Genomic DNA, 25,642 nt, shown 5'->3' on the forward strand with positions numbered 1-25,642 from the left:
CACTAAAAGCTCTTTAATTGTAGAAAATAAATATTCCAAGAAAACGTTTGTTCCATATAAAGTAAAAGAAGGCGCAGCGGAGCGAGCCCGGGTCAGCTAGTATTCCATATAAACTAATCTCCGATTATACCCCTTGGCCCAGCCCACAACACCATGTAGGATTATAGTTCTGATAACTGCAGTATACAGCCAATGCATCATATATGGTTTAAATGGATAAATATTGGCAATAACCCCCTTGCAGTTATATAGGGCAAAAGCTACTATTTTCCCTTTTCACTATTGTCGATCTGAAATACTTAAAATAACTCTAGTAAAATGGCCCTGCTCCAAATTATGAAGGATTAAAAAAAAAAGCATTTTAAGTAAGTCTGGTTTATATGTTTCTTTGCGTAGTTTTATTAAATATCAGGAGATTCCTATTCTCATCCTCACAGCTTAATTAGTTTTCTGAAAGTAATAAATAAAAAAAGAGAGGTTATAAATAAAAGCCTTATGTTTGTTAAATATGATAATAAAGTTTTTTCTTCTGTGTGCTTGAGCTCTTGTCGGAATCTATCGATTCTTTACAAAAGATGGACTGCAAATTTCCTCTGTAGAAACTTTAAGGTCCCATTTAAACGATGTTGGCTACACTAACATCAAAAATATACTTTGATATGGCAGGTCCCAATATCTTAAGACCGGCTTTACTAACAGATCCCATAAAAGGTTCTGGTTCTGGCATAGGTTCAGGTTGTGGAGCAGCTTGAACGATGCTGATAGCCAAGACCATGGTGGCAGCAATAACAAAAATATTGAAGAAATTCATTATGCTATATTGGTATAAGCAATGTTGTTAAGAGACTGATTTTTGAGGGTTTCCATTGCCATATTTTTTTTTTATTTATTTATTCATTCATTGCAATACTAAGCCAATTAGGCCAAAATACTTGTATTACAAACATAACTTATACCCCTAAGTAGCAATAAGCGTATAAAACTATTCTTAATCTATATCTTTTATCAGATTACAAATCGTATTCCTATGGGCTCCCCAGCCAAAAATTATTAGTAGAATACAAAAAAAATATACCAAAAAAGTCCTATATTGAAAGCAACAACGTCAAAAGTAGGAAGTATTTAGCATTATATATAAAAATTAACAGTTAACATATCTAGAAGCAGTAGCATAGTCGTACATTTAAAAAGTAAGCGCAATTAAAGTGTGCAGAAATATCTGATACTTCAGAGTTGCAAGTAGTTGACAATTTTTAAACGAAAAGCATTATTTGAGTGGGAGAAAACCCTCAAATCCACTGGTAAAAAGTTCCAAAATCGGGCAATCCGCACAACAAAAGACTTCTCATACAAAGAGCACGATATCCTAGGTATCATAATCTGGGTATTTCGAACCGAATGAGAGAAGGTAAATGAATCACGCAAAGAAAAAGGCACACCACTTCTAATAATCTTGTAAAACAAGAGTACGTTACTACGATCGATGTAACTTTCAAAAGAAACACCCAGAAAATGTTTAACGAATTCTCCCATGTGTGCACGCCTACGAACATTGAAAACAAACCGAACTATAGCATTCATAATACGCTTCAACTTCTGGATATTGCCCATCATAGTACCCGATACAACCTCCAGACCATATCTAATAGAAGGTACAAGTAAAGCATGAGCCAGTCGTCTTTTAACCCAAAGGGGCAAATAAATATTGGTAGAATATATTCTACGCAAGCTATAATATACCTTACTATGAATAAAGTCGACATGAGCTCCAAAATTCAGGTTCCTATCTAGCAACACTCCAAGGCACTTCAGCTCATTGACAAAATTAACTCTATTATCCCCCAAAAACAGGGGTAAATCAAAAGCCCGGTTTCCAAAAATCAAAGCTTTAGACTTAAGGGGGTTGACCCTTAAAGCATTCGTACTTGTCCATTGAATAACTTGACTCAAACAGCGGTTTATTCCAACCTGGAAATCATTAAGAAAATCACGATGACCACTGAAAAGAAGCATAACATCATCCGCATACAAGAAAATAGAACAAATGGAAACATCTAAGCAGTCCGGTAGATCATTTACATAAAAAAGAAAAAGCAAAGGGCCCAAGACTGAGCCTTGGGGAACACCAGAGGTAAGAGGAAGTGTAGAAGATACATTGCCGCTCATGTCCACAAATTGAGACCTTCCATATAAGTAGGAAAGGACAAGCCTGCAAGCAGGTCTAGAAAAATTAAATTTAACACAAAGCTTCTCTAATAAAATTTTAAAACAAATGGAATTAAACGCCTTAGTCAAGTCAAGGGAAACCAACACACTATCTCTGCCCAAATTGCTATTCGCTCTAATAGAATCTGTTAGCTGGAGAAGTAAAGTCGTAGTGCTATGACCTTTACGAAATCCATGCTGATTGTAGAAAATGCGATTAGAAAATTGTGCAAGAATCTGATCCTTCATAATGTGCTCACAAACCTTTGACAAAATGGGTAAAATTGAAATGGGTCTTAGATCATCCGGGCCATTGACAGGAACAGTTTTAGGAATAGGAACTACTCGAGCCGTTTTCCAAGCAGTTGGAAAAACAGAAGATGTTAAAATGGAATTAACTAAATCCAAAATGACCTCAGACACATAAGGAAAAACAACATTCAAAAATAGAACAGATAGCCCATCAACACCAACTGATTTTGACTTTATTTTTGAAATGGCATTGGCAATGTCATTGATGTTGACACAATCGAAAGAAAACCCACTTTCATTGAAGGAAAATGCTTCTAGATCAATAATAGAGCTCGCATCAGAAGACACGCCATCAACAAAAAAGGTATTAACGTCATTAACATCATTATTAAACACAACTGCATCATCACCTATGCAGCCAGATGCGCGAAGAACTTTCCACAAACCATCTGCACGCAGTCCCTTGAACCGTTCTAAATAGTATCTTCGTCTCTCCTTACGTATAAGAGATTTTGTCTTATTTCGATATTTGCAAAAAGTTCTCCATTTTTCAGGAGATCTATTCACTTGATAATCTGCGTAAGCCAAGTCTCTTAATGATTTGGTGAAAACAATATTCCTGGAGTTCATCCACTCATTACCAACAGATATCACATTTTTCCTGACAACAGGAACAAATGAATAGAGATCCTCAAAAAGAGAAGAGATAAGAAAACACTTAGTATCGACATCCAGTGCACTAAAAATATCCGAGAAATCAAAATCTATCAAATAACTAAGCATGCCAGACATATCGATGTTCTTGTAATCATGGTATTCTACAAAAGACTCCGTTCTACTCAAGTGAAAGTCAAAAACCCCAAATAACAGCACATGACGAGAGATTGCAGGGCACTGAACCTGGCCAGATGTGAACTTACTTAAATTAGAACTCAAAAGCATAAAATCAATCAGACTCGTTGTACCGTGCACTACATCGTAATGAGTTGGCTTAGCATTGTGCAAAACAGTCAAGCACAATCTACGACACGTTGAATGGACTAAAGAAGAAGCTGAAATATTAAATAAGTTGCAATTAAAATCTCCGACAACGATAATATTCGAAAATTTAAGAAAAAGGTCACGGTGAATTTCTTCAAACGTGGAAATATCGCCGGGAGGAGGTAAGTATACAACGCCAAATAATATTTTCAACGAACCAGAGTATAACTCAAGAAACAGAGATTCACACTTCCCCAAAATCGAACTACTAAAAACAAGTTTATGACGAAGTGATGAAGAGATGTAAATACCAACACCACCACCTCTGGAACTTTTGCGATCATTTCTATGAAATATGTAGCCTGGAACGCTAACAGAACGTAGAGAAACGGCTGACTTCAGCCAAGTTTCGGACAGTCCAACAAGATCAAGCATAGAATCACACAAAATAGATTTAAGCTCATCAAATTTGGAAGAGCAAACATTAGGTCTCATACTTTGGCAATTCAAATGGGCCACTTTTAATTTATCGTTACAACCACGCAGTATAGATTTAATGTAAGTGTTGTTGCTAACAACAGGACCTAAGTTCAAATTAGAAGACATCGAAAATGTGCAAGAAATTTAACATGGGGAGCCGAAAACCGTCTAATAGTAATAAAGTAATCATAATAAAGATAGTATTTAAATCCATGTAACAATTTAAATTCATAATCATTTCTAAAACAGCTGATCAATATAAAAAATGAGATCAAAAACAGGAAACATATTAAAGTTAATATATACATAATCAATCAAAATATGTCAAAAGTATGCGAAAAAGGGAATTGTACAAGAAAAAAGTAATAGAATTGAATTCATGAGAAATGGTAAACATACTAGTAAAACACTACGATGCCTCCTCAGTAGACGATTCAAGAAGCGCTACACACTCGTCCACACCACGGATAACCTCGCTTCCGTCAGGCAACAGCAGCTTAACCTTCAGCCTGTCACCATATAAAATTCTGTACTTTACCACAAGTCGCTTCCGAAGTAATTGTTTGCAGATCATGTTAAAATTGCTGGCCGCAGGTGAAAAGTGATCGTTAAGGTACACACGGCGTTCTACATCACTTCCATCACCAACAAAAAAATCGCACACTCTCAAAGAACGAGTCTTCCAATACTCGCTCATAATAGAATCCCGGATCATAACACTATTCAATTTCAGCAGTATTAACTTGCGGTTACTTATGTAACAAACATGGTTTATATCGCGCCTGGAGATGTCGATCTTATAAAAAGCACCCAGTGAAATAACAGTGGCCACCAGATCGTTAATGCCCACGGGCATACCACCAATGACAATATCGCCACGATTAAGTCGTCTATGCAGCATATTATTTTCTATTTCCAGCTTTGAAATTTTAAGCGATGTTGAAGTTTCCACAGATACAATTTTCTTGTTACATTCAGCAATGTCTGCTCTGATGCCACCCAAACATGAAGTCATTTCTGATTTAATACCATCTAATGCGTCTTTGATGGCTGTTTGGTCGCTGTTGTTCTTTGCGATGAAATTATCTAGTTTCTTTTCCAAACTGCACATGTCTGTGAGGAAACTACTGGAGCAAATATTTTGTTCGCAAGAGTTACATATAAAAGCACTTGCTTTCACGGACTTTAACGCCTGTAAATCCTTCTCTGACAGCTTGACACAATTAGCATGAAACCAACGGGAGCAAAGTCTGCACATGACACTACCAGACTTATTGATAGGCTCCTCACAGCACCCACACTTAGTAGCTTTATTAGCCGGCATAGCTAAGATAAACAAAAAAGTCAAAAGCAACAGCAACAACAGCAGCAGCACACAAAGAGTAATATGAAAATATCCAGTTAGAATACAGCAATACAGCCAACACTGCAACAACAAGGGCTATGCAAATTCACAACAGCCTAGAGAAAACAATTCTATGTAATTTATAACAATTATCCAAAATATTCGATGAAATTCCAATAGTCCGTAGCTCGTTTGATGAAAAGCGCGAAGAAATACTTTGATTGATAAATTGCGTTAATAAAAAATTCAAAAGGAATGATCAGCTGTCAAACGCACGCTTCTACTCAGGCATAGGGTTGCCAAAGTCTACATAGGTAGACTAATTCAGAATGGTTGAGGCATTTGGGTTTATTTTGGTTTGAATACGAACGATGACATATACATTGGGGCGGGTTGATTTGTATGAATGAAAAAAATAATATTAAAAATCGTACAGCAAAAACGTACACTACATACAATTCTAAGGAAATTCTCCAAAGAAGCCATTGAACTCAAAACAACCCTAATCCGCGGCTCTCGACTTGGAAAAAAACTATTATTTCCAGTTTTTTGTGGCATGGTTTCTTCGGAGAATTTTCTTAGTATTATATGTAATTTACGTTTTTTTTTCATCAGTTAACATTTTTGCTATGCGCTATAACAAAAAAATCAACCCGCTTTACTATACATTTATTTAATTTTTTATTTAATTTTTAAAACCAGATGTACAAATACTACGATGCTTTGCAAATAGGGAATTTTGTATTTTCATTATTTAAAGATTTTGTTTTGATGTACTATTCATTTTATTTACTAACTAGCCGATCCGGTCCCGCTCCGCTGCGTCTTCTTTAACTCCCTAATATCTTTTTAGAGTGGGGACACTTCGCTCTGAATGCGGATATCGAAGTTGTGCCATTGTAGCCTATGACGCTGAACGCGTTCGAATCCTGGCGAGAACTTCGGACAAAGCGGTGTTTATCTCCTCTTAATATTGGCGACATTTGCAAGGTACAATGCCATGCATGGTCATTTAAAAAATTTTTCCCAAAGAGGTGTCGCACTGCGGGAGGCCATTCGGACTCGGCTATAAAAAAATGTCTCTTATCATTGAGTTCAAACTTGAATCGGACAGCAGTCATTGATGTGTGAGAATTTGCCCCTTCTCGGTTCCTGGTGGTAATGTTCTTCCTTAGGGTAATGTTCTCATTAGACTCAAATATGGATATCAAATGCGTGCTGCACTTCCAATTCCCTTTAATTTGAGCCCCATAAAGCCATGGCCGGTATATATGAACCGTTTGGAGGGTGTTTTGGGGCTGGGGCGGCCAACGGCACTTTGCACTGAAAATAGATATCAAATTCGTTCCTAATTCCCAACGGAAATGAAAATTCAGTTTAGGGGGTGCTTGGGGGCGTATCCCAAAATACTTGGCTCTAAAATTGGATATCAAAATCGTTTTCTACTCCGAAATGCCTTTTATTTGAGTCCCATATTGTCATAAGAGCAACTATCCCATTTGAGGTATTTTTGGGAGGAAAAGCGTCACCTACACTTGAACAAAAATTTTAATATCATATTCGTAATCTACTCCTTAATACCTTTCATTTGAGTCCCATATAGCCATGGTCGGCTAATATGCCCATTTGGGTTATTTGGGGGTGGGCGACCATATTCACATGTACTCCAAATATATCTGTTTAGAGCAGTTTTCAGGTGGTGGGGGGGGGACCCGCTGGGTACTAGACCCCAATTTTAATACCATATTCGTTTTCTGTTCTCCAATACCATTCGTTTGATACCCTTATTGTGACCATAGGACCACTTTCGGATATGGGTGGCCTTTTTCAAGGTAAGGGTCCTCCTCCACCCGATATCTAAAAATTACATAGCCTATGTTTCCTTCCAGACAAACGTACACAATCTATAAAAATTTTAAGAAAATCGGTTCAGCCAAGTATCATATAGTCATAATGGGTCTAGTGGCGTTTTTTAAGGGGTGGCATGACCTCCTATACTTCGATCTAATTTTGTATGCAAGATTCGAAATCTACTCCCGAATATTTTTCATTTGAGACCCATATTTAAATGAACGTCGAATATGTCTGTGTGGGGAGTTTTGGGGTGGGGGCCCGATGGGTACTTAGACTTAAATTTTAATACCATATTCACATTCTACTCTCCAATACCTTTCATTAGATACCTATGTTGTCCCGAACGGTCCACTTTTGATTTTGGGTTGTGTTTTTGGCATAAGGGGGAGGGTCCGTCCCTCTACACATAATTTCGAGAAAATCGGTTCAGCCGTTTTGCAGTCTATACGGAACAAACAAACCGAGACCCATATATCCGTGATTGGATAATGTGCCCATTTTGGGCGTTTTTGTGGGGGTGGGGTGACCCCTATACTTCGACATGAATTTGTATGCCAGATTCGTAATCTACTCCCGTAAACTTTTAATTTGATACCCATATTGTCCTTATCGGTCCACTTTTGATTTTGGGTGGTGTTTTTGGGGTTACGGTGGAGGATCCGCCCCCTTTCGTTATCAATAAATTAAAAAGCCTATTCCTACTTTCTGCCCATATTTGTAATCTACGAATAAAGTACGAATTTGATATCCATATTTGAGTCGAAATGTCTGAGGTGCCATCCCTCCCCTAATGAGAACATTACCCTAAGGAAGAATATTACCACCAGGAGCCGAGAAGGGGCAAATTATCACACATCAATGAGTACTTTCCGATTCAAGTTTAAATTCAAAGGTAAGGGACCTTGTTTTACAGCCGAGTCCGAACGGCGTCCCGCAGTGCGACAACTCTTTGGGGGAAATTTTTTAAATGACCATGCATGGCATTGTTCCTCGCAAATGCCGCCAACATTAGGAGGGGATTAACACCGCTTTTTCCGATGTTCTCGCCAGGATTTGAACGAGCTCAGCGTCATAGGCTACAATGGCATGAATTCGATATCCGAATTCAGGGCGAAGTGTCCCCAACCTAAAAAATATAAGAGAGTTAAAGAAGAGGCAGCGGAGCGGGCCCGGTTCGGCTAGTATGTTATAATTGGGTGATACATATGTACGCGAGCTTTATTGTAATGAACCGATTTCTATCAAATTCAACAGCAATGTCGGGAGTTATGGCAGAATCCTTCATGCCAAGTCGGGCGATAACATACATGTATGTATGTTATGGAAGCTATATCCAAATCCGAACCGATTTTTCCAATTTTAATAAGCTTTGTCTCAAGTTCAAAAAAAGATGACTGTCAAATTTGAAGAAAAATTGCGACCTGTACTTTGCACTCAAACAGATGGACAGACAGACATAGCTGCATCGAATCAGAAAACGATTCTGAGTTGATCCGTATATTTTGTCATTGGGGTTTTTTTCTCTTTATTCTGTTCCTTCTGGGTGTTACAAACAAATTTACTAAATTAGAATGCCGTATACCACAATAGTGGTGTATGGTATAAAAATATGTGGTGTATGGTATAAAAGCTTCAAGTAAATATTTACGGCCTTATTCGCAAAACTTAATTTAAAACAGATTTTCTTTATAGAACTTTAAATAAACCAATTTTAAGGCTTTATTAATTTTTGTGAACACAGCCGTTAGTTTTTAGCTTTAGTAAACAAATGCGATGACGCTTTGCAAATTATATCAAACCAAAACCTATTTGCATATATTTAAATATATATACATACATATGTACATATATGAACATATGAATTTAACTTAAATTGACATCCGGCCACAACAAGCTGAAACATAAAACCAATAAAGAATTAACGCCAATGCTTAATAGCACAGCTTTGTAAACAAAAAAATGTTTATTTCAAAAAACGACTTCCAAATACCCAAAAAGATAAGATCTACATACTAGCTGAACTGAGCCCGCTCCGATGCGCCTTCTTTTACTTTATATGGAGCAAAATTTTCCATTAAATATTTATTTTGTACAAATAAAGAGCTTTTATTGAAATACCATGCTATGAAACTAGTACATCGCTTGACTAACAGTTTAACAATATAAGTGCCTTTATCTGAATACCACATGATCTTTATTGGTTTACGAATTTAAGTTTGGATGTAAGGTGTACTCCATTCTTAATATACTTCATTTCAGTCCGATATTCCCATGATGTCTGATTTATGAGTGTTTTCGGGGGTAAAGTGGTCCCCCAGACACTTGGCCCTGAAAAAATATCAGCATCGTGCTCTTCTCTCAAATACCATTTATCTAAACCCATATTGCTTTAAGGGGAGTTTGCACGATGAGGCGTCCCCCAAACACAAGGCCCCAAAATTGGTTATCAAAATCGTTTTCTAATCTCAAATACCTTTCATTTAAGCCACATATATGGCAATGTTTAGCCTTTGGTGGGTGTTTTGGGGAAGGGGTGATGCCCTAAATATATGGTCCTGCATTTGGATATCAAATTCGTATTCTACTCCCAAATACCTTTATTTGAGCCCCATATTGCGATGGTCAGTAAAAAATTGCTGTTTGTAGAGTATTTCGGGAAAGGTGTAGACCCCCAGAAAATTTGTCCCAAAAGTGGGTATCAATTCTTGTTCTACCCGACCGGGGGTGTTTTGGGGGATGGGGCGGCAGCTCAGTGACTTGGCTTTGAAAATATTTATCAAAGACGTGCTCTATTCTAAAAAACTTCTTATTCGAGCCTCATATTGCAATGGTTAGCAAATACTTCCTATTTGGGTGGTGTTATGGGGGGTGGGGTAACCCCATACACACTTTTCTCGAATATTGATATCAGATTCATTCTTTATTTCCAAAGAGCTTTCATTTGAGCCCCATATTGTTATGGTCGTAAATTTGTCCGATTTTGGGGGTTGAGGTGGGCTTAGTCCAACAATTGGATATCAAATTCGTTTTCTAATCTTAAATACCTTTTGTTTGAGTCCCATGTTGCCATGGTCAGTAAATAAGTCCTGTTTGGGGGGTGTTTTGGGGAAGGGGTGGATACCCAGAAATTTGGTCCCACAGTTGGATATCAGATTCGTATTTTACACTCAAATACCTTTTATTTAAGCCCCTTATTGCCATGGTCAGTAAATAAGTCTTGTTATGGGGGTGTTTTGGGGAAGGAGGGACCCCCAGAAACTTGGTGCCACATTTGGATATCAGTTTCGTATTTGACTCGCAAATACCTTTCATTTGAGTCCCATATTGCCATGGTTGGTAAATATATCCGATTTTGGGGTGATTTGGGGGTTGGGATGGTCCCCCAAACACTTGGTCCGATAATTGGATATCAGATTCGTTTTCTGATCTTAAATACCTTTCATTTGAACCCCATATTGTCGTGATTGGTGTATATATATAAAGGGTGATTTTTTTGAGGTTAGGATTTTCATGCATTAGTATTTGACAGATCACGTGGGATTTCAGACATGGTGTCAAAGAGAAAGATGCTCAGTATGCTTTGACATTTCATCATGAATAGACTTACTAACGAGCAACGCTTGCAAATCATTGAATTTTATTACCAAAATCAGTGTTCGGTTCGAAATGTGTTCATTCACCGTTCAGCGATGAGGCTCATTTCTGGTTGAATGGCTACGTAAATAAGCAAAATTGCCGCATTTGGAGTGAAGAGCAACCAGAAGTCGTTCAAGAACTGCCCATGCATCCCGAAAAATGCACTGTTTGGTGTGGTTTGTACGCTGGTGGAATCATTGGACCGTATTTTTTCAAAGATGCTGTTGGACGCAACGTTACGGTGAATGAACACATTTCGAACCGAACACTGATTTTGGTAATAAAATTCAATGATTTGCAAGCGTTGCTCGTTAGTAAGTCTATTCATGATGAAATGTCAAAGCATACTGAGCATCTTTCTCTTTGACACCATGTCTGAAATCCCACGTGATCTGTCAAATACTAATGCATGAAAATCCTAACCTCAAAAAAATCACCCTATATTTGGTAGGTGTTGGGGGTGGGGCGCCCCCCTAGGTACCTCATCCGAAATTTGGATACCAAATTTTTGTTTGTAGGTTACTATAAGAGAGCAAACAAAATTTCGCTTAAATCGCACCACTCATCTCCGAGATCTGGCGTTTAGGGTAAGGGGGAGGGTCCGCCCCCCTTCAGATATCAAAACATTTAGTACCCTATTTTCACCACGGGATCATTATGCACCATCTGTGAAAATTTCAAGAAAATCGGTTCAGCCGTTTCTGAGTCTATAAGGAACACACAATTATGAGAAGTCGTAACAGAACACCACATGCAAAAATTCAGCCAAATCGGACAAACATTGCTGCTTGTAACGACCCAAAAAGTCAAATCGGGAGATCGATTTATATGGGAGCTATATGAGATTAGACCGTACTGGACCGTATTTGGCACAGCTGTTGGAAGTGATAACAAAACACTATGTGCAAAATATTTCGACCGTACTTGGAACCGTTGTTGAAAGTCATAACAGAACACTATGTGCATTTCAGCCAAATCGGACAAAAAATGCGGCTCCCAGGGACTCAAGAGTTCAAATCGGGAGATCGGTTTATATGGGAGCTATATAAGGTTTTAGACCGATTTGAACCGTACTTAGCACAGTTATTGGAAGTCATCATCAAATCAAGTCATCAGTCAAGTCATCATCAAAATATGTGGCTTCCAGGGGCTCAAGAAGTCAAATCGCGAGATCGGTTTATATGACAGCTATATAAGGTTATAGACCGATTTGGACCGTACTTGACACAATTGTTGGAAGTCATAACAAAACACTATGTGCTAAATTTCAGCCAAATCGGACAAAAAATGCGGCTTCCAGGGGCTCAAGAAGTCAAATCGGGGGATCGCGCTATATCTAAATCTAAACCGATATGGCCCATTTGCAATCCCCAACGACCTACATCAATATTAAGTATCTGTGCAAAGTTTAAAGCGGCTAGCTTTAAGCGTTCGACCGCTATCGTGATTTCGACAGACGGACGGACGGACATGGCTAGTTCGACTCAGAATGTCGAGACGATGAAGAATATATATACTTTATAGGGTTCAGATCAATATTTCGAGGTATTACAAACGGGATGACTAGATTAGTATACCTCCCTTCCTATGATGGTGGGTATAAAAAATTAATTTGCGTTTGTTTGGTTCTTTGTTGATTTGGTTGGTAGTTTGTTTGTTTATTTGTGGGTATGTACCCAGCGGCGGAAATGACAAATAAACAAACAAAATTTCAACCAAATTGGATAATAATTGCGCCCTCTAGAGGCTCAAGAAGTCTAATCGGGAGATCGGTTTATATGGCAGCTATATCAGGATATGGACTGATTTAGACCATACTTTACTCAGTTGTTGGAAGTCATAACAAAACATTTCGTGCAAAATTTCAGCCAAATCGGAGAAGCTCAAGAAGTCAAGACACACGATCGGTTTATATGACAGCTATATCAAAACATGGACCGATATGACCCATTTACAATCCCAACCGACCTACACTGATAAGAAGTATTTGTGTAAAATTTCAAGCGTCTAGCTTTACTCTTTCGAAAGTTGACGTGCCTTCGACAGACAGACGGACAGACATGTCATGTCGATCAGGAATATATATAAAGGGTGATTTTTTTGAGGTTAGGATTTTCATGCATTAGTATTTGACAGATCACGTGGGATTTCAGACATGGTGTCAAAGAGAAAGATGCTCAGTATGCTTTGACATTTCATCATGAATAGACTTACTAACGAGCAACGCTTGCAAATCATTGAATTTTATTACCAAAATCAGTGTTCGGTTCGAAATGTGTTCATTCACCGTAACGTTGCGTCCAACAGCATCTTTGAAAAAATACGGTCCAATGATTCCACCAGCGTACAAACCACACCAAACAGTGCATTTTTCGGGATGCATGGGCAGTTCTTGAACGGCTTCTGGTTGCTCTTCACTCCAAATGCGGCAATTTTGCTTATTTACGTAGCCATTCAACCAGAAATGAGCCTCATCGCTGAACGGTGAATGAACACATTTCGAACCGAACACTGATTTTGGTAATAAAATTCAATGATTTGCAAGCGTTGCTCGTTAGTAAGTCTATTCATGATGAAATGTCAAAGCATACTGAGCATCTTTCTCTTTGACACCATGTCTGAAATCCCACGTGATCTGTCAAATACTAATGCATGAAAATCCTAACCTCAAAAAAATCACCCTTTACTTAATGGGGTCTTAGACGAATATTTCGAAGTGTTACAAACGGAATGACGAAATTAGTATACCCCATCCTATGATGAAGGGTATAAAAAAAATTCAAATACAAACATGACAAACAGGATTCACTAATAGAAGGTTAGGTCACATGCAAAAACACAAAGTGGATAGGCCCCATAAACATCATTAAGGATGTCAAATCTGACGATTGAAAATGTCATCATATAGGAGAAAACGTAAACAAAGAATGAATGTAAAAAGAGAACAAGTTGATATCCTCAATGCCAAGTACTGCCAAATATTAAAAAAAAAGTATATCGGCTGATCGCTTGGCTTAACCTTATTCAGTGAATCCTGCATGACAAAGAATGAAATTAAAAACAAGTAAGAAGGCATTAAGTTCGGCCGGGCCGAACTTTGGATACCCACAACCTCGGGTATATATGTAAACCCACTTTCGTCACAATCCGGTGAAAATTGGATAACTTAAGCACCCAAATTCGGCACGGACATTGAGTGGTCTAATAAATATAACTGTTGAATTTTGTATTTGTATTTCACGGTTGAATTTTGTATTTAAAATTTCAACAAAATCGGGTAATAAAAAAAGCTTTTATGAGCTTCGGACCCTTAATCGCCACATCGGTCTATATGACAGCTACATCTAAAACAGTCTATCTTTACCATATATGGGTCAGATGACAGGTGACCGTATAAAAAACAAAGCTTTTATTCGCTTCAGACCCTTTATCGCGAGATCGGTCTGTATGGCAGCTATATCTAAATATAGTCCGATCCAAACCATATTTGGGACAAATAAATAAAGCTTTTATGGACTTCAGACCCTTTATAGGCAGATCGGTCTATATGGCAGCTATATCTAAATATAGTCGGATCATATTTGAATCCTATGTTAGGAAGCCTTAAGCTATTACTGTTTTAAATTTAAGAGAAAACGGTTAAAAAATAAATCTTTTATGGGGTTCAGACCCTTAATCGGGAGATCGGTCTATATGGCAGCTATATCTAAATATGGTCCGATCTGAACCATATTAAGATCAGATGGCGGGAGGATTAAAATAACCCACTGTTTCAAGCGAAATCGGGTAATAAATAAAGCTTTTATGGGCTTCAGACCCTTTGTCGGCAGATCGGTATATATGGCAGCTATATATAAATATAGTCCGATATGGACCATATTTGGATGAAATGTCGGGAGGCCAAAAACTACTCACTGTTTCAAATGACAGCGAAATCGGATCAAAAATAAAACATTTATGGGCATTAGACCCTTTATCGGCAGATCGGTGTATATAGCAGCTATTTCCAAATATGGTCAGAATTGGCCCGTTCAAAAACTTAACCAGCGTGCATCAAAATGACGTATCTGTGCCAAATTTTAGCTCAATATCTCAATTTTTGAAGGCTGTAGAGTGATTAAAACATACGGACGGACAGACACACGGACATCGTGAAATCGTCTTAGAATTTTACCACGATCCGAAATAAATATACTTTGTAGGGTCGAAAATTGATATTTCTATGTGTTGCAAACTGAATGACTAAATGAATATACCCCCTATCCTACGGTGGTGGGTATAAAAATTTAAAAATTAAATAGAAGAATGGATGTCGAATTTATACAAATACTCAATAGAAGAAATTGGCACACTGTAGTCAACTGGGTAATGGTGGGCTAAAACCGTTTCTAGGAAATTTAATAGGGACTACGCTACGAAGTCCCTATTATATTTCCTGTAAACGGTTTTACCGCACTATTATCCATTTATTCTGAAAAATGGGGCATCATATGAAAAAATTACAACTTTTTGCCAAAAATGACCAATATCTTGGTTTCTTTAATACTTAGGGCGCCAAGTTGAATAGATTCATGTAAACGGTTTTAGCCTACTCTTTCCCAGTATTTCTTCTATTGAGTGTTGAATTACATTTCTTTTTCGAATACTTTTTGATTTTGATTTTTATTATACTCGTAATTTCATTCTACGTCATATTTTCTTTTAAATTTCTTTTGTCATAGTAGGATTTGTCATTATGTGTATTTGGATTTCATTACTTTTGTATTAGGTTTTCTGTATTATAATTTTAAATTTGACATATAGGTGGCGCTCTACCGTGAATTTTTGGAATATAATATATTTTCACATAGAGGCTAAAATTTGGCATGCGGTGTTCTGTTACGACCTTCAACAACTGTGCCAAGTACGATCCGAATCGGCCTACAACTTGATGTAGCTCCCATATAAACCGATCTCCCGATTTGACTTCTTGAGCCCCTGAAAGCCTCAATTTTTTTCTGATTAGGCTGAAATTTTGCACGAGGTGTTCTGTTAAGACTTTCAAAAACCGTGAAAAGTACGATCCGACCGTACGATATAAACCGATTTCCCGATTTGACTTCTTGAACCCCTGTAAGCCACAATTTTTGTCCGTCTTGACCAAAATTTTGCATGCAGTGTTCTGTTGCGACTTCCAACAACTGTGCCAAGTGCGGTCCAAATCAGTCTATAACCTGATATAGCTCCCATATAAACCGATCTCCCGATTTGACTTCTTGAGCCCCTGGAAGCCACAAGTTTTGCCAACTTGACTAAAATATTGCATGCGGTGTTCTGTTACGACTTTCAACAACGGTGCCAAGTACGGTACAAATCGGTCTACAACCTGATGTAGCTCCCATATAAACCGATCTCCCGATTTAACTTCTTGAGCCCTTACAAACCCCATATTTTGTCCCATTTGGCTGAAATTTTGCATGTGGTGTTCTATTATGACTTCCATCAACTGTGCCAAGTGCGGTTTAAATCGGTCTATAACTTGATATAGCTCCCGGCCGAACTAAGCACGCTTTTACTTGTTCCCTTTTCACTATTGTCGAAAATTTGAATAATTTAAATAATATGAATTTTAAGTCTGGTTTAAAAACAGTTTTTGCGTAGTTTTATTAAAAATCAGGAGATTCCTTTTTCGTCCTCATAGGTTAACCAAATAGCTGAAAATATAAATAAAAAAGGAAAGTTTATAAATAAAAGCCGTATATTTATTAAATACTAACTGGCCCGATAGTGCTTCGCTACACCCTTAAGTGTTTGCGCCCCCTTTTGACATGGTCCAATTAATTTATATTCGCATTTAACTCGCAAGTTCCTTTCATTAGAGTCCCGTAATGTGTGATTTAGTATACATGTCCCTATGGGCATAATGTTGGAATGATGTGACCCCGCAAGAATTGACCCAAAAATTTTTATAATTTTGGAATTCTACTCTCAAATACCTTTCGTTTGAGTTTCATACTGCCCCAATCGGTGAACATGTCCGTTTGGGGCCTCATTTTGGGGTGGGAATAGGCCCCCCCCATCTGGGAATAGACCCCAAACTTTTTACCCAATCGGTAAACATGTTATTTTTGGGGTTGGGGCGGCCCCTCGACACTTGGGGTCAAATCGTTATATCAAGTTCGTACTCTACTCTTAAATACATTTCATTTGATGCCCATATTGTTCCAATCGGTACACATATCCGTTTGGGTGGGTTCTGGTGTAAGGCATCCTCCACGTTTATGGAACCCCAAATTTTTTATCAATTTTGTGTTTTTCATTTCTCCGAGATCTGGCGTTTTTGAAAATTTGCGTTAGAGGTTGGGTCCGTCCCTCTCGTGGATATCAGAAAATTAAGTACCCTATTTCACGAAAATCGGTTCTGGAGTCTATCCGGACAAACAAGGCGCAACACTTTCAGTTTTATACCCAGTTCGTCCATCCGTCTGTCTGTCTGTTGAAATCATGCTAGTCTCTAAAAATTGAGATATTGAACTGAAACTTAAGGTTAAGTTTAAAGATGTTATATATATAAGAGGTTATATATGGATCTGACGATTTAAGGTTCTGGGCCCATTAAAGACACATTTATTATCCGATTTCGCTGAAATTTGCCACTATGGGTTGCATCAGGTGATCCTCGATATTCGTACCGGGTATGGTTAAGATCAGGCTATATTTGGATTTAGCTGCCATAAAGACCGATCTTTACCGGTTTGAGTGAATGGAGAATATAGGCGACGTATGAACCACGAGCTGTATGATGATGATAGCATAAATACACGCATCAAAATACAACGGCTGCCTTGGCTAGGTCATGTTGTCAGAATGGATGAAGAAGCTCCAGCACAGAAGTCTTTTGAAGGCAAACACGGCGGTACACGCAAACCGGGAAGACCAAAAACCCAATGGAAAGATCAAGTGGTGGGAGACACCTCGAAACCTGGTGTCAGAGATTTTAGAATGAGCGCAGAATATCGAGGCGCTTGGAACGCTTTTCTACGTTCGGCTACGTTCTGTCATACCCAATTAAAGTAAAGTAAGTAAAGACCGATCTCCTGTTTTAGAATCTTGGGCCCATAACAGGCGCATCTATTATCTGATTTCGCAGAAATTTTACACAATGTGTGTAGTTAGACTCTTTGGCATTTGTACCGAGTATGGTTAAGATCAGGCTAAATTTGGATTTAGTTTCCATAAAGAACGATTCCCCGATTTAAGATCTTAGGCCCATAACAGGCGTATTTATTACCCGATTCCGCTGAAATTTAGCACAGTGACCTAGGTTAGGCTTCTCAACATATGTGCCCGATATAGTTCTGGTCGTTTTATATTTGTATATAACTGTCCTATATACCGATCTGCCGGTTTTAATCCTTGGTCCCTTAAAAGCAGCCTTTATTACCCAATTCTTCTGAAATTTGGCACAGTAATGTGAATTAGCCCAGTCTATATTTGGATGTAGTAGCTATAGAGAGCGAGGAGGCCACCGTAGCGCAGATTTTAGCATGTCCGCCTATGACGCTGAATGCCTGGGTTCTAATCCTGGTGAAACCATCAGAAAAAAGTTTTCAGCAGTGGTTTTCCCCTCCTAATGTCGCCAACATTTGTGAGGTTCTATGCCATGTAAAACTTATATCCAAAGAGGTGTCGCACTGCGCCACGACGTTCGGACTCGGCTATAAAAAGGAGGCCCTTCATCATTGAACTTAAAGTTGAATCGGATTACATTGATATGTGAGAAGTTTGCTCATGTTCCTTAGTGGAACATTTTGCATTTTTGCATTGGCTATAGAGAGCGAACTTATGATGTAACGTCTTGTGCCCATAAAAGGTGCATTTATTATCCGATTTCAATGAATTTTGGCATTGGGACCTATGTTAGGCTTTTCGATATCCTTGCATTATATGGTTAGAACAGGTCTATATTTGAATATAGATGCCATTAAGACCAATTGCATTTATTAGACCACTCGATGTCCGTGCCTAGTTAGCTTCAAATCGGACCATATAACTTCAATGGGTTCATAAATGATGAATTTTTCACAGGATAATGATGAAAAGTGGTTAACATAGGGTTGCCCAAAAAGTAATTGCGGATTTTTCATATAGTCAGCGTTGACAAATTTTTTCACAGCTTGTGACTCTGTAATTGCATTCTTTCTTCTGTCAGTTATCAGCTGTTACTTTTAGCTTGCTTTAGAAAAAAAGTGTAAAAAAAGTATATTTGATTAAAGTTCATTCTAAGTTTTATTAAAAAATCCGCAATTACTTTTTGGGCAACCCAATATAAACCCCAGACGGTGGGTATCCAAAGTTCGGCCCGGTCAAACTTAATGCCCTGTTACTTGTTTTATTATAGGTGATAACAAAGTTTTTTCCATGTTTCTCTTTTGAGTGTTTGAGACGGAATCTTTCAATTCTTACAAACGGTCGACTGCTAATTTCATCTGCAGAAGCTTCAAGGACTCATTTTAACGATGTTGGCTATACTTACATTATTAAAAAATGGTGCCACGAGACCGATAGCCGCTCCAATTAAAGGTTCTGGCATGGGTTCAGGTAGTGGAGCAGCTTGAACGGTGCTGATAGCCAAGACCATGGATGCAGCAATAACAAACATGAAGGAGAAATTCATTTTGGTATATTGATATGAGAAATGTTAAAAAGAGACTGATGTTTGAGGCTTTCCATTCCCATCTTTATATACGCAGGTAGACGGATTAAGGATGGTTGAAGGCATTTGGTTTTCTGTGTTTGATTACGAAGAAAGACATATACATTAGCGCGGATTGATTTGTATGGATGAAAACGGAAACTACATAAAATTCTAAGGAAATTCTCCAAAGAAACCATGAATCTCAAATCAAACCCTAATAAGCGCTTCTTGACTTGGAAAAAGTTATCATTTCTAGCCTTTTCTTTTTTTTTGAGGCAAATGCGAGCAAACACATTTTCAAGCCGAGGGCGGGGATTAGATTTTTATCTTAGCTACATGGTTCTTCGGAGAATTTTCTTAAAATTGTATTTAGCTTACGTGCGACTGAAAAAAAATCAACCCGCCCTACTATACATATTTAATTTTTAAAACCAGATGTACAAATACTACCAAAGGATAGGAGGTATATTCATTTTGTCATTCCGTTGGCAACACATCGAAATATCCATTTCCGTTGGAATCACGATTCAGCGTTCAAAAATTAAAATATAGAATTTGTCTGAACTGAATATATGGGAGTTATATGAGATTATAGACTAATTTAGACCTCAATTGGCACAGTTGTTGGAAGTCATAACAGTACACCACATGCAAAATTTCAGCCAATTCGCACGAAAATTATGGCTTCCAGGGGCTCAAGAAGTCAAATCGGAAGATCGGTAGCATTTCCACGTTCCACGCTGTTCCACGTAGATCTTCCTGAAGTATATCTTTTACAGTGCTGGGAAACTTAACCGCAATTGCCACGTTATCAGCATAACCCAATTTTACACTTTTTTCTTCCATAGACAATAAAAAATTGGTAACGGCTATATTCTAAAGTAAAGGAGACAGTACACCTCCTTGAGGAGCTCCTCTGCTGACCCATCTTTTTAGATCCACAGATCCCAAGCCTGCCGCAATGCATCTTTCAGCAAGTAAGTTATTAATACACTTTCTTATGATAGAGTTGATGCCTACAAACTCCAACTTCTTCATGATTGACGTCGGTTTTACATAATTGAAAGCACCTTTACAGCGAGAGAACGCTCGATATAGCCGACTAGGTCGTGAAGGGCTGTTTCAGTGGATTTGCCTTTACAATGTACATGCTGCTGCAACCTCTCAAGAGCGTTCAGCATAAAGGATAACTGACTAATTGGAGGAAAGTATATAATGCTGACAACAGAGTATATTTCCCTAAGCCAAGTAACCAGTCTTTCAGACACAGCTTGTAATTCAACCGGTGATATATAATCAGGGCTTGGCGACTTAAAGGAATCGAAACTTCTTATCGCTCAAAGGATTTTGGACTCAGAAACAATTTCCCGAATAACCTCCGACGAATGCATATCAATGACAACATTTTCTGGCGCCACGTTGTTCGTTAGAGAATTTCCCTGGAAATGTGTATCAACGAGTAGTTATAGTGTTTGACTTCTGACTTCTGAATTTACCGTATCCTCCACGGAGCTGCAGAATTCCAGCCAGAATTTGTTTTGAGCCTTATATTTTCTTAGCTCAGCCTTTAAGATGTCCCAATCGTGTTAGTGCTTTTGTCGCTTTCGCCCCGTTGAAGAATTTTCTGTAGTCCTTCCTTAAACCAACCAGATCTGAGGTCCACCATGGCGGTCGCTATTTGCCCCTTAGCTTGGCTCTAGGACTTGATGGCACAAGCGAGTCATTCAGGGTTTTCGTGATCCGCTTATATCCTCCGCACTTCCTTTTCTGGTCGAGAAGGATAAGTCATGCAGAATGTGTGCCGAAATTTATCTCAACCCGAATTTCTTCTGTTTAGACTAGCGACAACTTCTGCAGTATTTTCGCCATGGCTGCAACTAAGAAAACGATGATCAGAAAAGCTATGGCCAATACTTCCTAGTCGCATATCCTTGCTCATACATCTTCCGACACAAAGGTAACATCTAGTATCTCCCGCCTGTTCCAGGTTGTTGTTGTTGTGGCAGTGTGTTGTACACTGAGGCGGCAGTCCTTGCCGATGAAGGACTCCATCGGGTCTAAAGTAAAAGTCGGTGCAATTCTTTTATTACAAATCACCAGAATGCAACTTATAATATATTCGATAAGTAGCTCACCCCTTTCGTTGATATCCGAACTTCCCCATATCTGGTGATGTGCATTAGCATCACTTCCCACAATGAGGCTCTCTTTCCGTGCAGAAGCGGCTTGAAGAATCAACTTAAGGCTTGAAGGCGGCATCTCGGAATCGTGTGATACATATAGGGAAGCCAGCCAGTAATAAGAGTTATTAATCTAGGCTGGCTACTACTTAGCGACGGAAGAAGAAAAACATTAAGACTTCTCTTTGCAAGAATGCAGGCTCTGTGTTTCCTATTTGACGTACCCTTGAGTAGTTTAATTTGAGGAATTCTTAGTTCACGAACTATTTCTCCACACACCCATGGTTTCTGTATAAGAAACACGTCAAATCCTCCGCCATCAAAAGGACCTTTAGTGCCGCCGAAGCGGCCTTAAAATGGTGAAGATTTATCTGCAGAAACCGGGCCATAATCAGGATTTCCACTACTGATGCGTTAGTCTCGTCTTCTGATTCCGACAGGAATCCATCCTCAGTTCGATCTTGTCATGATGAGTTTCCTTACGCATCCAGGAGTGGAAACTTCTTCCTCAGGACACTGGACACTTACGGTGAGTACAATTACTACAAAGGTGTATCACTAGCTACTGCTATCGAAGTACCTTTTGAGTTCCGTCCTTCGGCGCTCCCGCACATCTTGAGCCCAATCTTACTGGATGACCCACCCACACTGGCATTGTCGGGTCCCTCTCGTTGTCCATTCTAGTCTCATGTAATCCGCTTGACCTTAGAGATGTGATCGATTGTTTCTCAGACAAGTGTTCCGCAAAAACAGCTTAATCGTTTCTGATTCCTCAATCCCACGGCTTCTATACTGCTTGCCATGAGCCTTACCAATCTACCAATCTTCCACTCGGTGGTTGAAAGATTGAAGTTACATTCCCTTAGCCTCCCAAGTATGACTTCAAGATCTAAGAGAATCCTTGGTATCTAAGCTTGTGCCATTGGTCGAGAAGGAATATTTTCCTTCTTCACTAAATCCAGTGATGCGACTGGCCATATCTAGCCAATCTTCTTAAGGGCGCAACGATACATTTCAATTGTGTGTTGATCCTCGAAAAAAATTATTTTTTATAGGCCCCGATGCCATTTCGCATCGTCACAAACTGGAGGCTCAGGCATTTTTGCAAGAACATTGGACTATACAGATGACAGCCCATTGACTATCCTACTTCAATTATTCCTAGGTATGCAGCCCCTAGCGACATTAGCAAAGGTTCATGGGCCTATATTACTACTGTTTGCCTTAGTTCTCTTGAACATCGGATGATCTCCAGGTGACCGCAGTCTTTTGGCTGACTGCGGTGCAGTTTCCTAATCTACACTGTAGCCTTTGGCGTAGCATGTGCAGCGAATCTCCTAGTCCAATTAAAGAAGCCTCTCTCCTTATCGGTGTGAGTTTTAGTATCATTCGCAACAAGCCTTGGAGCGATGCTCCTTTTTTTATTCCAACCTCTTAATGAGCCTATTGCTTTGCCGGAAAAGGCCGATATTCTAGGCAAATTATAGACATGCGAAGATAAAATAGATTAGGCCTTGTCCTTGTTAGTATATGCAATTAAATACTTGTGGTATTGATACTTTGTTTTTACATTTTAATTTAATCATGTATGCTTTGTTCTTGAATGTATATTAGAAGCATAATTTTCTTTTCTTGTCAGTCGTACAAAACTTTTTCTTCAATAAAAACCTTTTCTTGTATTACCCTAAACATTTTAATTTATTGAAAGTTATCTGGTTATGGGCCCAGATATGGCGGAAGAGATGTTCGCACTGCATTTGTTCGAGGGTCGGAATTACGATAATTGGAAGTTTAGATTGGAAACGGTTTTGAACGAACACAATCTGTTGGAACTAATACAGAAATATGTCACGGAACTTATTTCGCAAGAAACTGTCGAGGCTAAGAAATTGGAATGGAAGAAGAAGGACGCGAAGGCGAAATCTTTGATGATAAGAAGAATTGGGGATTCACATTTGGAATATGTAAAGGACAGCAAAAGTTCTTTTGAAATCTTGCAATCATTGTCAAATGTGTTTGCCAAGAAAAGCATTTCAAATCAATTGTTTCTCAGGAAAAAGCTGTTGACCATGAAATGTGAAAGCAATGAAAATTTGAACTCGTTTTTCCTCAAGTTTGATAGTGTTGTTCGACAACTGAAATCGTCGGGAGCTACGTTAGAAAAGTTGGATACCATTTGTTTGCTACTTCTTACTTTGCCGGAATCCTACAATAACGTGATAACAGCAATTGAAACATTGAACCCAGATACTCTTGAAATGGACTTTGTCAAAAATCGTTTGCTTGAAGAGGAAAGAAAACGTATGTGTTCTAGCAATGAAGATCCAGTGGAAAGTGTTGCTATGAAAGTTTCATTTAAATTCAAATGCCATTATTGTGGCAAAATTGGACACAAAAAGAAAAACTGTTTCAAATTTAAACGAGATCAATCTGAGAAATCTGGAAACGTGGCCAATTCCGATTTGTGCTTTATTGCTGACGAAGAATGCTATACAAGTCAAGTGAACAGCAATATGAAATGGATAGTTGATTCCGGAGCCAGCGATCACATGGCCAATGATGAGCGATTTTTCTTCGAGTTGCACAAGCTAGATAATCCAGTAATTATTGGTGTTGCAAAAGATGGTGTAAGTATTGTAGCCGAAAAATGTGGAACAATTGTTGGATACGTCAAAGTGAATGGGAAGTTTTCAAGGTGTTCAACAAAAAACGTTTTACTTTGCAAGGATCTGAAATGCAACTTATTTTCTATACGACGCATTGAAGAAGCAGGGATGAAAGCCGTATTTGAAAACAAAAGAGTGAAAATTTTTAAAGGGCATACTTTGATGTTGGAGGGTGATAGACAAAATAAGACATATTAATTTCAACTGAACTATGAAAATGCAAATGCCAATTTAAGTAACCATCAGCAAGTCGCAGATTTATGGCATCAACGACTATGCCATTTAAATGAGCAAGATATGAAAAAGTTGAAAGCAATGGTAAATGGGATGGACGATATTAAGGATCAAAAACCTTTTTGCGAATCATGTGTTTTCGGAAAGCAACACAGATTGCCGTTTAAAGGTAAGAAAGACAAGGAATATTCTCTTAGACCTTTGCAGCTGATTCATAGCGATGTATGTGGACCCTTAACACCAAATTCCTGGGATGGAAAGAAGTATATTGTAACATTCATAGATGACTATTCGCACTTTACTTGTGTTTATATAATGGCTAATAAATCAGAAGTTTTAACACATTTTAAAAACTACAAGGTAATGGCTGAAAATTTGCATGGCACTAAAATTTCAAAATTTAAGTGTGATAACGGCGGTGAATATTCATCGAATGCATTTAAGGATTTTTGTAGAAATTCTGGAATTACAATACAATATACTCATGCTTACACACCAGAACAGAATGGAAAATCTGAAAGGATGAACAGAACTCTAATTGAAAAAGCAAGATCTATGATATCAAAAAGTGGTGTTCCAAAATATTTGTGGTCTGAAGCAATTTACTGTGCTAATTATGTCACAAACAGAAGTCCAACCAGCTCTCTTTCATCCAACAAAACTCCTGCTGAAGTCTGGTCCGGAAATAAGCCTAACTTGTCAAACTTGAGAGTGTTTGGCTGTGCTGCATATTCCCATACTCCAAAAGCTCAACGAACGAAACTGGATATGAAATCGAGGAAACTACTTATGATTGGTTATAGTGGAAATGGCTATCGTTTATGGGATACAGCTGGAAGGAAGCTAGTTTTGTCAAGAGATGTTTTATTTAATGAGACCGAGTTTAATAATCCGCTGCCTGTAAGAAAGGATGTATCTATAGTACTAGAGAAGTCGTATAAGGAAAATGAAAATAGCCTGGAACAAAGTACTGGGACTGAAGAAGAAAACAGTGAGGATGAAATATTCGAAGAAACAGTTAATTTCCCGGAAGAACCAAATATGTTGGAAAATGGCGATATAGATCCAGTTGTGCTTAATGAAAGCACAGAACCAACTGTAGAACTGCGTAGAAGTACAAGAACAATAAATC

The 25,642-nt window shown here is 38.4% G+C and overlaps 1 protein-coding gene across 1 annotated transcript; it reads right to left on the reverse strand.

Annotated features, from left to right (window-relative positions):
* Positions 1 to 438: 438 nt before the first annotated feature.
* Positions 439 to 4,044, reverse strand: LOC131997969 (uncharacterized). The gene is made up of 4 exons (XM_059369910.1): positions 3,750 to 4,044; positions 2,312 to 3,509; positions 1,969 to 2,209; positions 439 to 450 (listed from the first exon to the last, which is right to left on the reverse strand). Exons 1-4 carry the CDS (start codon positions 4,042 to 4,044, stop codon positions 439 to 441), a joined length of 1,746 nt encoding a protein of 581 aa, XP_059225893.1.
* Between the last annotated feature and the right edge of the window lie 21,598 nt (positions 4,045 to 25,642).

The sequence above is a fragment of the Stomoxys calcitrans genome, chromosome 5 (genome assembly GCF_963082655.1).
Source record: "Stomoxys calcitrans chromosome 5, idStoCalc2.1, whole genome shotgun sequence".
NCBI classification, from domain to species: Eukaryota; Metazoa; Arthropoda; class Insecta; order Diptera; family Muscidae; genus Stomoxys; species Stomoxys calcitrans.